This window comes from Pelophylax lessonae, assembly GCF_965119305.1.
Source record: "Pelophylax lessonae genome assembly, chromosome: 8".
Taxonomy (NCBI): Eukaryota; Metazoa; Chordata; class Amphibia; order Anura; family Ranidae; genus Pelophylax; species Pelophylax lessonae.
In genome coordinates, this window is record NC_138775.1 from 238,589,391 (window position 1) to 238,604,454 (window position 15,064).

At 44.9% G+C, this 15,064-nt stretch overlaps 1 protein-coding gene across 1 annotated transcript in view; it reads left to right on the forward strand.

Annotated features, from left to right (window-relative positions):
- Nucleotides 1-15,064, forward strand: part of ZYG11B (zyg-11 family member B, cell cycle regulator) — an 87,691-nt gene that overhangs the window by 19,502 nt on the left and 53,125 nt on the right. Inside the window, exons 2-5 of the mRNA XM_082266026.1 lie at nucleotides 3,450-3,615; nucleotides 8,027-8,781; nucleotides 10,293-10,433; nucleotides 10,525-10,701. Coding sequence (XP_082122152.1) covers nucleotides 3,450-3,615; nucleotides 8,027-8,781; nucleotides 10,293-10,433; nucleotides 10,525-10,701 — 1,239 coding nt within the window. The remainder of the gene's footprint in view (nucleotides 1-3,449; nucleotides 3,616-8,026; nucleotides 8,782-10,292; nucleotides 10,434-10,524; nucleotides 10,702-15,064) is intronic.

A 15,064-nucleotide genomic window follows, 5' to 3' on the forward strand; every position in this document is an offset into this window, starting at 1 on the left:
GAATGTGTGGGGCGGGCTGCAGTGCACGAGTGAGTAATGTATGTATGCTCACCGCTCAAGTGTCCCGGCTTCCCCTGCCTAACACGGAAGTCTGTGAGTCCTCCTGTCCTCCTCCAAGTCCCTTCCCCCTGCCTATGTAAATATCGTGACCTCGGCGATATGAATATCGCCTACGGCCACAGAACTATAGTCGATATCATATCGACTATCATTCAGCCCTATTGTTCGGCACAAATTTATTCCGCCTCTTTACTTATTCGGCCGAACACCGAAAGTGCTTTTTTTGCTATTTTCGGCCGAATAATGTTTGGTTGCCGAACATTCGGTGCATCCCTAGATCCTACATAGCAGGATCGTGTGATCTCTGCAGTTACACCAGGGAGAATGACAGGCGGCTTTGTTTACATCAGCCGCCTGCCTTTCTCCCTCTCCAGCGGGAGATCGCGAGTGACCGGCCCTAGAGGCTCATGGGCGAGCGACGTAGCCCTACGTCGTTTTGCCAGTAGGGGGCTGACTGCCGCAGTAAATAGTCGTGCGGCGGTCAGCAAGTGGTTAAAGGCACAGGGACACACTGAACCCCCAGCCAATAGCACTCAAGGCCAGTCCCTTCACTGGGTATATGTAAGGGTTTACAACTACTTTCATTTGAAACCATGTGGAGCTCAGCCTAAAGGGCTCATTCACTTGCTTTAGTCCCTGAAGAGTAATCCACATTCACACATTCTGTAACCCACATTCTGAGAACATTAGACAGGTCATGAGGAGGTGGTTTTGCCCCTCACTGCATGCATTAAACCCTTGAACCCTGCACTAGTGCGCTGCAACCCTTGGCATTTGTACATAGTTGTGGGGCGCTTGCAGCGTGTTCCCTTTCACTTGAATGGGTCACATTACAGGGGGTATAATTCCTGCCACGAAGCAAAGCAATGGTGGCTCACCTTTTTTCCAAAAGGTAACACACTTCAACTGCAAAACAGTCAATGGGCTTGCACATATAATAGGAAGAATACTCCTCATGGTGTAGTATAAAAAGCTAATTTTATTTTTAAAAAAAGTAGACTTACAGTTGAAATAACTGCTATGTGTACCAGCAGCACACAAGAAGAACACTATGGAATCCAAACTTCCGTTTTTTTTGCCGTGGCCGGAAGTGGCGTCACCCGGCTCCTCCCGACGTGGTGCGTCACTGACACATGACTTTCTCAAGGGTTCACCCATCTTCATTTCAATTACAAATATCATGGCATGTGTACACCCTAGGCCACTGCCTCTGCAGCTAAAGGGGGAGTGGTTGAAGGGTGGTAAAAAAACACAGCACAACTGCAGGGTTTTATCTCCCCTCAACCACTAGTGTGAACAAGGTCTAAGATAATCTATTGCTTTGCCCTGTGTATAAGATTATGTACATTAAAATGACCAGCAGGGTCTGGGGATCTGCAACACAGCAGAGTTTTAACACTCGGAAAGGTAAGTAAAGTACTGTATACAGAGGGGGGGCTTTGTTTTAGTTTCGGACTTATAGTGGGGGTCACTATAAGCTGGGTTTTAATACATTTATTGAGGAACAAAAACCTAAAGCTGAACTCCAGTAGTGGATGTGTCACCTCCAATCAGAGAATGCCTTTATGGAAAAAATAAAAGCCGTTCTCTGAATAGTGGAGGTGCTGAGCGAGTGACAGTATAATGGGGTTGATTTACTAAAACTGGAGAGTGCAAAATCTGGTGCAGCTGTGCATGGTAGCCAAACAGCTTCTAACTTCAGCTTGTTCAATTGTTCAAATAGCAGCCTATTGCCAGCAATCAGAGCGTCCCAATCGGTGCCACACCCATTTCCAAAAGTAGTTCCTTCAGTGCTGGTTCAGACTAATGCGGTCACAGGTATCGCATATGATTCGAAACGCACTGCTCCTAAAATCACATGCGATGTCTGTGCGGTACAAATTCAGCCATACAGTTTGTATGGCTGAATTTGCATCGCAATCGCAGTGAACTCACACAGGACCTTTTTTTTTTTTGGTCCGCAGCAGAATCGGATCGCATGGTGGTCACACCAGTGCGATCCAATTCATGTGCGAACTGTCAGATCGCACTGTGATATGCGATCTGATCTGGAGGTGTCGTTAACTTTGAATCGACACCCCCAGCGTATCGCATATGGCAGTGTTAACTGCCTGTTCTGCGGATGTGATGCAGGAACACGCAGTATATTCCCAGTGTTCCGGCATCGCAATAGTGTGAACCGGGACAAAGGGGCGATTTTCAATAGACCTCTGTGCATGAACCTGCACAGATGTCTTTCAAGTCGCCCCCAAAGTCGGACTGAAATGTGTCTTTGAAATCGTGCAAATTCAAACCCGTGTTCATTGTGAACTAAGGCTTAAACCTGGAAGCTGATTGGTTTCTTTGCAGAGCTGCACCAGATTTTCTACAACTTTAGTAAATGCATGAACAAGAGACAAAAGACAAACAAAAACAATACAATTTTAGTAAATTGACCCCGCTGAATGCAGGTCACTTAGGCTCCATTCACACCTGGGCGTTTTTGAGTGTTTTTCAGCTCCAAAAACGCTAAAAAAAAAGTTCCAAAACGCCCAACAAGTAAAACCCCATTCATTTAAATGACCCCTGTTCACATCTGAGCATTTTGCAAAACGCCTGTAGCTGAAAAAAGTACATGAGCTTCTTTTTGGGCTGATTACCAGCGTTTTTGATAGATGTCAATGCCTGCCTCCAAAAACGGCTGAAAAAAACGCCTGAAAATCGTGGTAAAAAAACGCAGTAAAACGCTACGCTTAAGTGTGAATGCAGCCTAAAGAAGCACCTGGAAATGACCAACACCAGCTGTATGTAGCACAGGCTGCTACGGTGAGCTTTAGGCCCCTTTCACACTATACGTCCGTCGGACGGATTCCGTTTTTCTCAGCGGGGGATCGAGCCGCCGATCCCCCGCTGAGCAGCAGGAGGACAGCTGTGTCTCTGCACTGTGTGCGAAGACACAGCTGTCAGTTCCCCATGCATCTCTATGGGGGAAATCAGATGGGAACGGACCGTCGGTCCGTTCCCATCCGATCCGATCCGCTGGACGGATGGAAAATAGGGTTTCCATCCGTCCAAATTTGACGGGTCGGATGTCAGCAGACATGTCTCCGCTGCCATCCGATGCCCCATAGGAAAGCATGAGGGGACCGTTCAGATCCATCAAAAAAACGAACAGGCGGATCTGAACGGTCCGCCTGTGTGAAAGGGGCCTTAGATGTGAAAGATAATTCCTGGAGTTCAGATGTAAAAACCCTGTAAGCCTAGTTTATTTGTTTAGAGGCTAGCTTCAGTTGTATTCGTTCCCCCATGCTCGACATTTTTAATGTGTTTTTTTTTTTTCTTTTCAAAGGTCGCGTTAGATTTCTATGGGAAAGCATTGTAATGTTTCTCTCCATTTATCCTTCTCCTAGGAGGAAGCCTCTCCTAATTCATTAGTTGATATAACTTTGCACTACTTGAGCTCCAACTTAGAGAAGTTTTGCAGGGAGAGACCCGATGGAACGTTTTGTTTACAAGATGCCGCAGTGTTTCCACAGGAAGTTGCGGATCGGCTTTTGCAAACGATGGCAATTCAAAGTAAGACATTTTTTTTTCTTATATATTATAAGTGATGCTGATATAATATTTAAAGAGAATCCCAGCTTTCTAACCATGTTTTTATATGTATTTAGGGTGTAACATATAACATGGTCAGTCTGCAGGACTCCCCTCCTCATTGGCTGACACAAGAAATTAGAATTGCTTGTGAATTATCAGCTAAAACACATTGGGGTTGATTTACTAAAGGCAAATATACTGTGCACTCAGAGGCGGGCTGGCCCGGGGGGCAAGGTGGCAATTTCCCCCCGGGCCGGTCTAATCCCCCTCAGAAAAGGCCGCTCAGTTTGGGGTCAGTCCCGCCGTCCGTCGGTATGGTATGTCGCTAGTCAGTGAGTCACAGTCACAGACACGCTGTCACTTCCTGCCATGGCCCTGCCCTGGAGACCTGGTTGCTAGATCACCGGCCGCTTAGCGTCTAGCAACCAGTGACGTAGCGGTCTCCAGAGCAGAGAGGAGAGGAGACCCATCATGCAAAGCCGTCGGCCGTCCTCCGCGCCGATCACTGGCCCCAGCCGCCCGGCCCCTCCCACCTTCGGCTCCTCCCTCCATCCCATCAACGTGGGGCCGATGCAGAAGAGGTGGCTGGCCTGGCCTAGGAAAATGCAAGTCTGCAACGGGCAACAGCGGGTCAGCGGCAATCCAGATTGAGATTCTAAGTGAAGTTACCTGCTGCGGTGCGGTGGACAGTGTCTGTGAGGTGGTCGGGACTCGGAGAAGAGCAGCGGCAGCCAGTGAGTGACAAAAAAAAAAAGTGACATGTGGACATTTTTTCCCTGTACTTTCCCCTGGCACTGTCACTCGGAGAAGAGCAGCCAGTGAGTGACCAAAAAAAAAAGTGACATGATGTGGACATTTTTTCCCTGTACTTTCCCCCTGGCACTGTATACAGCCTGTATATTGATGTAAAGCTGTTCCTGGTACTATATACCTGTCTCATACCTGTATTATACAGGTATGAGACAAGTATTTAGAGCCAGGAGCAGCTATACATCAATATACATGCTGTATACAGTCCAGTTAAAGAGGTTGTAAACCCTTTTTTTTTTTTTTTCTTTTTGACCCTGCAAGAGAGACATAATGAGCTAGTATGCATCGCATACTAGCTCATTATGAAATACTTACCTTAGAATGAGCCCCCGCCGTGCCGCCCGCTTAGCTGGATGACGGGCGACATGTCCAGTCGCCTGTCTTCCAGGATCGCGGCATCCGGCCATCTGATTGGCCGGAGCCGTGGTGACGTCACCGGACTCTGAAGAAATGGCACCAGCGGCCGGTCCTTCAGAGCGCATGCGCCAGTAACGTCACTGGCTGCATGTAAGGTAAATATCTCCTAAACAGTGCATTTTTAGGAGATATTTACACTACCTATAGGTAAGCCTTAATAAAGGCTTACCTATAGGAAAAAGTGTCAGAGGAGGGTTTACTTCCTCTTTAAAGAGATAATTACCTGACATGCAGCCAGTGACGTCACTGGCACATGCGCTCTGAAGGAACGGCCGCTGGTGCCATCTTTTCAGAGTCCGGTGCCGTTCCTTCAGAGTCCGGTGCCGTGACCGTCGGCTCCCGCGGCTCTGGCCAATCAGATGGCCGGATGCCGCAATCCCGGAAGACGGGTGACTGGACATGTCGCCCGTCATACAGGTAAGCGGGGGTTCGTTCTAAGGTAAGTATTTCATAATGAGGTAGTATGCGATGCATACTAGCTCATTATGGGTTTCTCTTTCAGGTTGCAGCAAAAAAAAAAAAAAAATAGTTTCATGGGTTTACAACCTCTTTAAAGGTATTGGGTCCCTGAGGTCCCCTAGGGCTCCCCCTTGTGTCATGGGAGCGTAAGCTGGCCGCAAAGGAGGAGGTCACATGTGTAGATCTCAGCCAGGGTTCATGCTGGGACTTGCAGTCCTTTGCTTTTGGGGATGTAATCCCCCCAAAAGTGAAGGACTACAGGTCCCAGCATAAGCCCCTTTAGAGCTCAGCATGTGTCACCCACCCCCGATCCCCCAACTAGTGCAGGACTACAGGACCCATTCATCCAGCTTAACCACTTCCAGACCGCCCACCGCATATATAGTGTGGCAGGGCGGCCTGGCTGTGCAAAATCACATACCGATGCGTGATTTTGTGCACGGGTTCTAGGGGACGCGACACAGCGGGAGCCAATCAGCAGGTCACCTGCGATCATGCAGGAGAATGACAGAACGGCGGTCTGCCTTTGTAAACAAGGCAGACGGCTGTTCTGTCACAGGAAGATGGAGATCTGTGTTTCAGCTGAGCTGAAACACAGATCTTTTTATTTTCTCTAGTACATCCATCCCCCACACAGTAAGAAAGCATTCCCTAGGAGCAAACTTAACCCCTTGATCACCCCTAGTGTTAACCCCTTTCCTGCCATTGTCATTTATACAGTAGCAGTGCATTTTTTAGCACTGATCACTGTATTAGTGTCACTGGTCCCCAAAAAGTGTCACTTTGTGTCAGATTTGTCTGTCGCAATGTCACAGTCCCACTAAAAAGCTGGGCATGGATGGTGAGTTGATTCGGTAGTTCAACGGGCCACTTGACCTGACTTGCCCCCCAGGCTTAAGGCTGCCAGCCCTCCCCTGTGTGCACTGCAAGTGCACTTTTACCAGAAGTTAGTAAATGAGGTAAAAATAATAATTTAAAAGTGGCCCCTGCGCTATCACTTAATAACAGAGATGTCTCTTGCAAAAATTAGGTGTAGAAGACAGGATCTGCTGCAGCTCTCAACTCAGCCTTTCAATTAAAACCGAATCTATCAAAGTAGGTATATAATATTAAAGCCACGCTTATCCTAACGTAATTAACATTAATAATCATAGGTGAATAAATAATATTGTGCTTAATCAACCATAAATAATTAATAAATCCAAGGTGCTCCTAGTGCCATCCAATGTGCAATAATAAAAAACATATAAATAAAGGCATAAATAATCAGTGAAGTGCAAACTGCTGTGACGGAGGTGCTAGGGGCAAAAAAAATGAAGAATGAGGTAAAGCTTCACTTCCAAAGAATACCCAATCGCATGCAAGAAAAAAAAAACAGCATTTTTGCTTGCACATGATTGAATGATAGAAATCAGCAGAGCTTCCCCTCATTTCGGAGCTTCCCCTCATTTCGGAGCTTCCCCTCATTTCGGAGCTTCCCCTCATTTCGGAGCTTCCCCTCATTTCGGAGCTTCCCCTCATTTCGGAGCTTCCCCTCATTTCGGAGCTTCCCCTCCGATCTGGAGAAATTGTACTTGCTGTGCACAGCATATTTACCTTTTTATTAAATCAACCTCCCCTAGTTTGTCTATTGTGACTTAGATGAGGATCAGAACACATTTTCTGGCACATTACTGCAGAAAACCAGTTTATTTCAAGGGGTTCACATACTTTTTATTGCCACTGTATAAAGATATGGAGTCCTAGGCAGAGGTTTTATTAGGGCTGGCCAATTACCAATTAGCCTCTTGAAACAAGACAGCGATTGGAGTCTCGTTTTATTGGAGTTTTGAAGGGGGCCTTTTAGCTAGCAAGTCAGTTTCCAGAAAAATTGACATCTGTCTAACATCTGTGGATAGTTTTCAAGCAATAAATTGTTCGTATGTAATGGGTATTCGAAAAAATCTCCTAAATCAATTCTCCCATGTACTAATTGAGTTGCATCACCTTGTTTGGAAGCTACTCTTTGGCTAAGTATTCTTATACGGGGGGTACACAACCCAGCAGGCTGAATGGGAAAAAAAAATCACTGTACTAACCCAACAGATGTTAGTGCAGCAATCTCCTCCGGTGAACTACTGTATTCTGATGGGCACTTCCCACCTCCCCCCCCCCCCCCCCCCCCCAGCAGCACACACTGATCAGCTGGTTTTCCAAGCATGCCCATTCAACAGAAGCTGGTTGTGAGACTGGCTTCTGTCGGGCATGGATCTGTATGCATGGGCCGAAGGTCGGCCGGTTTCTGCCGATCCGACCGTTTTCGGCCAATGTCCGGCCTGCGTGTACCCAGCTTTACACACTAGAGGTCCGTTAGTTCTGGTTATATCCAATGTGTAACTCTTGAGTGGAAAAACATGTATAAATAAATATACCCCTTAGTGTGCTGCATACTGGTTGCTCTTTCTGCCCCCTTCCTCAATGTAGGATCCTGGCTCTCTGTACACTCTACCTTTTTAGCAGGAAGCTTGCCTTTTACAGCTTTGTATTTAAAACCCAGCCCAGTATTTAAAACCCAGCCCATTTTAAACAGATGGGGTACAGAACTACGAGGGACTTGTTTATGTAAAAACTATTGTTTCCCTTTTATTTTATTTCCAGAATAATATGTAATAATTACTGGTGGTTTACAGCTTTTTGAACATGTTGCTGTTTTTCTCAATTTCAGGAAAACTAAATGAAGTATCTGTAGGAATTTTCCGTGGAAACCAGTTGAGGCTGAAGCATGCCTGCATCCGCAAGGCCAAAATTTCTGCTGTTGCCTTTCGTAGGGCATTCTGCCACCACAAATTGGTGGAGCTAGATGCTACCGGGGTCAATGCTGACATTACTATTACTGACATCATCAGTGGGCTCAGCGGTAGTAAATGGATCCGGGAAAACCTCCAGTGTCTAGTCCTGAACTCTCTTACTCTATCATTGGAGGATCCATATGAACAATGCTTTAGCCGCCTGTCTGGACTTCGGGCTCTGAGCATCACCAACGTTCGTTTTTATAATGAAGACCTGGCGGATGTTGCGTCACTTCCCAGGCTAGAAAGCCTAGATATCTCCAACACCTCAGTGACTGACATCACTGCCCTTCTAGGGTGCAAGGACAGACTGAAATCCCTCACTATGCACCACTTGAAGTGTTTAAAAATGACAACCACACAAATCTTGGAAGTGATCAAGGAGCTGAAGCATCTTAACCATTTAGATATATCTGATGACAAGCAGTTCACTTCGGACATAGCTTGCCGGCTGCTAGAGCAAAACGATATTCTGCTCAACCTGGTTTCATTGGACATCTCTGGAAGGAAGCATGTTGTGGATAAGGCAGTGGAGGCTTTTCTCACGCAGCGACCTCAAATCCAGTTTGTTGGTCTTTTGGCCACGGAGGCTGGGTACTCGGAACTTCTTTCTGGAGATGGAAATGTGAAGGTGCGAATGCCATGTCTGTCACTGATATTTCTGTATTTTGTTTTATTACACTTTTTGGTTATAGGCAGTAGAAGCATTTATTTCTGTGAACTTTTTGGCCAATTTTATTTTACTGACAGGGTTGCTTTATTCTTACAGCCATTAAAGAGGAAGTAAACCCTCCTCTGCAACTTTTACCTATAGGTAAGCCTATGATAAGGCTTACCTATAGGTACTGTAAATATCTCCTAAACATGTACCGTTTAGGAGATATTTACCTTACATGCGGCCAGTGACATCACTGGCGCATGTGCTCTGAAGGAACAGCCGCTGGTGCCGTTCCTTCAGAGCCCCGTGCCGTGATCGCCGGCTCCCGCGCGCGGGAGTGACGTCACCATGGCTCCGGCCAATCAGATGGCCGGATGCCGCGATCCCGGAAGATGGGCGACAGAACATGTCGCTCGTCATAGAGGTAAGTGGGCGGCACGGCGGGGGCTCGTTCTAAGGTAAGTACAGTATTTCATAATGAGCTAGTATGCATACTAGCTCATAATGCGTTTCTCTTTCAGGTTAAAAAAAAAAATGTTTGGGTTTACAACCTCCTTTAAAAAGTTTTTTTGTTCAACATCCTTAGACCCCAAACTCCAGGGAACCCATCACATGCCATGGCATACTGCATTAATTCTGGGTGTTTTTGACCCTCCTCTCACCTTCTGAGATCTTTCCAGGATCTGTTATGATGTAGGGCAAAGCATCAGGTTTAAGTGGCTGTAAACCTCAGACATGAAATATGAATAATGCAGGTAAATAAATCTGCATTTATTATTCTTTTTTACTTTGGAGCCTGTAAAGCAGATTGTTGGTGCAATGCAGGTCTTCTGCAGATCCGTCAGAGTATCTGTGTGCCTGTTCATCCATACGGGCAGGCAGATAGAATCCACAAGCTGACCGCCACAAATGGTGATTGGAGATCGGGCAGCGGCTGCAGCGTTGGGAACATGTTACATGTTCCACCCTAAAAACGCGTGGAACATGTGCCATGTTCCCAAAAGTGAACTTATCCTTTAAACTCCACTTTTGAACTTGTACCTACAGGTAAGCCTATAAGGTACAGTCGATATCTCCTAAACTTACACTGTTAAGGAGATATTCACACAACATGCATGGACACAGTGGCGGTGTCGATGCAGCCACTGCATCCCAATTGACATGAATAAGACTGCATGCACGGAGATGTGCAGAACTCTGCATGCTCGTGCGGGCTAGCACTGCCCTCACAGGGGAATACACGTATGCCTGTGTAACTAAGGCCTAATAGTGCTTATTCACATCTGTGCTGTACTATGATGCTTCTTGGCTGGAAATAGTTTGAGTCAGTGAGCATTAAAAAGGCCTAGTGACTGAAATAGTACACCCATCCACTGCAACAAAATATGCTGGAAAATGCAGACACGTAGAATGTAAAGCCTGCCTTGCTCTGATGGTTCCTCTTTATTATTTTCTGTTTGATTTTGAATGTTTCTTGTATAAAGGTGTCTGGAGAAGCAAATCAGACGCAGATTGCCGAGGCATTGCGCCGCTACAGTGAGCGCTCCTTCTTTGTGCGGGAAGCTCTTTTTCACCTGTTCAGTCTGACGCATGTGATGGATAAAGCCAACCCGGAGATGCTGAAGGTAATGAATGGCTCCTGACTCCTTGGACAAATCGGCTGTTTTTTCCTCTATGTAATATGTATGTGTATGGCATTTGTTTTTTCTTTTCCAGTTAGTTGTTGTAGGCATGAGAAACCACCCAACGAACCTTCCTGTACAACTAGCAGCCAGCGCCTGTGTTTTCAACCTGACCAAGCAGGACCTGGCCGCAGGGATGCCCGTAAAACTCTTGGCAGACGTGACCCACTTACTACTAGAAGCCATGAAACATTTTCCAAATCACCAGCAGGTAGGTTCTGTACACATACATCCTTCACAGGGCTGAGCATATTCCTGGAGGAACATAGTATGGACTACAAATTATAAGCGTATATAATTGGTATATAAAATCAAATTGATCATATTTTTTTTTATTTTTTCGAGGTACTTGTATAGCGTTGACAATTTACACAGCGCTTTACATGTATATGTTGTACATTCACTTTAGTCCCTGCCCCAGGGAGCTTATAATATGAGGTCCCTACTACCATTCATGCATACACATTGGGGTTGATTTACTAAAACTTGACAGTGCAAAATCTGGCGCAGCTATGCATGGTAGCCAATCCGCTTCTAACTTCAGCTTGTTCAATTAAGCTTTGCCAAAAAAAAAAAATTAAAACTGGAAGCTGATTGGATGCTATGCAGAGCTGAAGCAGATTTTGTGCTCTCCAGTTTTAGTAAATCAACACCATACTAGAGCTATTAATGCACCTACCAGCATGTCTTTAGAGTGTGGAAGGAATTCGGAGTACCTGGAGGAAACCCACGCAGGCAGTAGGAGAACATGCAAACTCCAGGTAGTGCCATAGTTGGGATTTGAACCGATGACCCTAGTGCTGACCACTTAGTCGCTGTGCAGCCCTAAGCTTCCCAAGCTTCTATATACTGTATTTATTTTTATCTGCCAGTAGTTAAAGAGGAAGTAAACTCTTCCCCCTTCTTTTTTTTTTTTTTTTTTTTCTTCCCTGGAAAGTAAATGCATAATGTGCGAGTATGCATCGCATACTCGCACATTATGTGACCCTTGCCTCCAAACGAAACCCTTGTCGTCCCAGCTGGCAGCTGCATCCATCTTCAGCCATCTTCCTCCCTAGTCTGTGGACTCCGGCTGTGCTACTGGCCAGGAGCCGCGTGAAGTCAATCCTGCGAATGCGTGCAGGAGCTGCCGGTCACGGCACAGGGCTCTGAAGAAACGACACAGGCAGCTGTTTGTTCAGAGCGCATGCACCGATGACCTCATCTGCTGCATGAAATGTAAATATCTCCTAAACAGTGCAAGTTTAGGAGATATTTACAGTACCTATAGGTAAGCTTTATTAAAAGTTATAAGAGTGGGTTTACAACCACTTCAAATTGAATGTGATTGAAATTTCTGTCCTGGTCTAAAAATAGAACTTGGAAAAGAGAGCCCATTCATACATGTGACACACGTATCTACCCAGAACCCCTGACTCGGCACCCCTGACTTGAACGGGCAACACATCTCTGCAATGCTGCAATAGTTAAAGATCTCTTGGCCATTGCATCTGCTTATCTTTTTTTTTTTTTTTGCAACTCTGGGATATTACTTCTCTGCTAACATTCAAGTTGCTTTAGCATTTGTTTGTAATGGGAATTTTACAAGATAAATTACACACAGTGTTTCCATTTAATCTGAGCAGACTGATCGCTTTGCAGAGAGAGGTAGAACAGTAAAGCGCTATTGTGCAGTGCTAACCAGCAGGAAGTACAGACTTCATATACAGGTACATTTCATAAAATTAGAATATCATCAAAAAGTTCATTCATTTCAGTAATTCAATTTAGGAAGTGAAACTCCTATATTTTTTATAGATTTGTTACACAGAGAGTGATATATTTCAAGCATTTCTCTTTTTTTAGTTTTGATGATTATGGCTTACAGCTAGTGAAAACCCAAAATTCAGTATCTCAGAAAATCAGAATATTGCATAAGACCAATAAAATAATACTGAAATGTTGGCTTACTAAAAAGTATGTCCATGTACATTATAGTATACACTCAATACTTGGTTGGGGCTCCTTTTGCATGAAATACTGCATCAATGTGGAGTGGCATGGAGGCGATCAGCCTGTGGCACTGCTGAGGTTAGATTCTCTATGGGGTTTTGGTCAGGCAGGTTTGCTGGCCAATCAAGCACAGTGATACCATGATGATTAAACCAGGTATTGGTACTTTTGGCAGTGTGGGCAGGTGCCAAGTCCTGCTGGAAAAATAAATCAGCGTCTCCATGAAGCTGGTCAGCAGAGGGAAGCATGAAATGCTCTAGATCTTCCTGGTAGAGGGCTGCACTGACTTTGGACTTGATAAAACACAGTGGATCAACACCAGCAGATGACATGGCTCCCCAGATCATACTGCCAAAAAAAAGTACCAATACTTGGTTTAATGATCATGGTATCCCTGTGCTTGATTGGCCAGAAAACTCGTTTGACCTAAATCCCATAGAGAAGATAAAAGACACCAGACCCAACAATGCAGACGATTTTGAGAGACAAGATCAAAGCATCCTGGGCTTCCATAACACCTCAGCAGTGCCACAGGGTGATCGCCTCCATGCCACGCCGCATTGGTGCAGTAATTCATGCAAAAGGAGCCCCGACCAAGTATTGAGTGCATACTATACTGTACATGGACATACTTTTCAGGAAGCCATCATTTCTGTATATAAAATCCTTTTTTTTTTTTTTTTTTTTTTATTGGTCTTATATAATATTCAAATTTTCTGAGATACTGAATTTTTGGTTTTCACTAGCTGTAAGCCATAATTATCAAAATTAAAAGAAAGAAATGCTTGAAATATATCACTCTGCGTGTAACGTTTCTATATAAAATATGTTTCACTTTTTGAATTGAATTCCTGAAATAAAATAACTTTTTGATATTCTAATTTAATGAGATGCACCTGTATAATGAACAAATGTAACCACCACTGTATGCTTGTGTATATACCCACACATTACCAACAAAGGGAATATACAGTATCTCACAAAAAAGTGAGAGAACCCTTCACATTTTTGTAAATATTTTATTATACCTTTTCATGTGACAACACTGAAGAAATGACAATTTTCTACAATATAAAGTAGTGAGTGTACAACTTGTATAACAGTGTACATTTTCTGTCCCTTCATAATAATATGAGGGTCTAATAATAAGTAAAAATGTCCAAATTTGGCCCAAACTGTCAATATTTTGTTTAACCACCATTATGTTCCAGGACTGCCTTAACCCTCTTGGACATGGAGTTCACCAGAGCTTCACAAGTTGCCACTGGAGTCCTCTTCCACTCCTCTATTATGACATCACAGAGCTGGTGGATGTTAGAGACCTTGCGCTCCTCCACCTTCTGTTTGAGACTGCCCCACAGATGCTCAATAGGGTTTGGGTTTGGAGACCTGCTTTGCCAGTCAATCACCTTTTTACCTTCAGTTTCTTTAGCAAGACCGTGGTCATCTTGGAGGTGTGTTTTGGGTCGTTATGTTGGAATAGTGCCCTGCAGCCCAGTCTCCGCTTCTGCTTCATTACATGTTGGCATTCATGGTTCCCTCAATGAACTGTAGCTCCTCATTGCCGGCAGCACTCATGCAGCCCCAGACCATGACATTCCCACCAACCATGCTTGACTGTAGGCAAGACACACTTGTCTTTGTACTCCTCACCTGGTTGCCGCCACACACGCTTGACACCGTCTGAACCAAATAGGTTTATCTTGGTCTCATCAGACCACAGGACATGGTTCCAGTAATCTCTGTTCTTAGTCTGCTTGTCTTCAGCAAACTGCGGGCTTTCTTGTCCATCCTCTTTAGAAGAGGCATCCTTCTGGGACAACATGGTCTGAACACTGACAGGTTGACCCCCCTCCCCCACCATTTCAACCTCTGCAGCAATGTTGGCAGCGCTCATACCTCTATATACAAAAGACAACCTCTGGATATGACGCTGAGCACGTGCACTCAACCTCTTTGGTCGACCATGACGAGGCCTGTTCTGAGTGGAACTTGTCCTGTTAAACCGCTGTATGGTCTTGGCCACCGTGCTGCAGCTCAGTTTCAGGGTCTTGGCAATCTTCTTATAGCTTAGGCCATCTTTTATGTAAAGCAACAATTCTTTTTTTCAGATCCTCAGAGAGTTCTTTGCCATGAGGTGCCATGTTGAACTTCCAGTGACCAGTATGAGAGAGTGAAAGCGCTAACACCAAATTTAACACACCTGCTCCCCATTCACACCTGAGACCTTGTAACACTAACGAGTCACATGACACCAGGGAGGGAAAATGGCTAATTGGGCCCAATTTGAACATTTTCACTTAGGGGTGTACTCCCTTTTGTTGCCAGGGGACAGCAAATATACACTGTTATACAAGCTGTACACTCACTACTTTACATTGTAGCAAAGTTTAATTTCTTCAGTGTTGTCACATGAAAAGATATAATAAAATATTTACAAAAATGTAAGGGGTGTACTCACTTTTGTGAGAAACTGTATATCTGGAGAGGTCACCCAAGTTGTTCAGACATAGGACTGTTTCTCAATATAGCCATAACTAGCTGGTTTGGGCTACTGTTATGTCTCTAGTCACCTTTACATT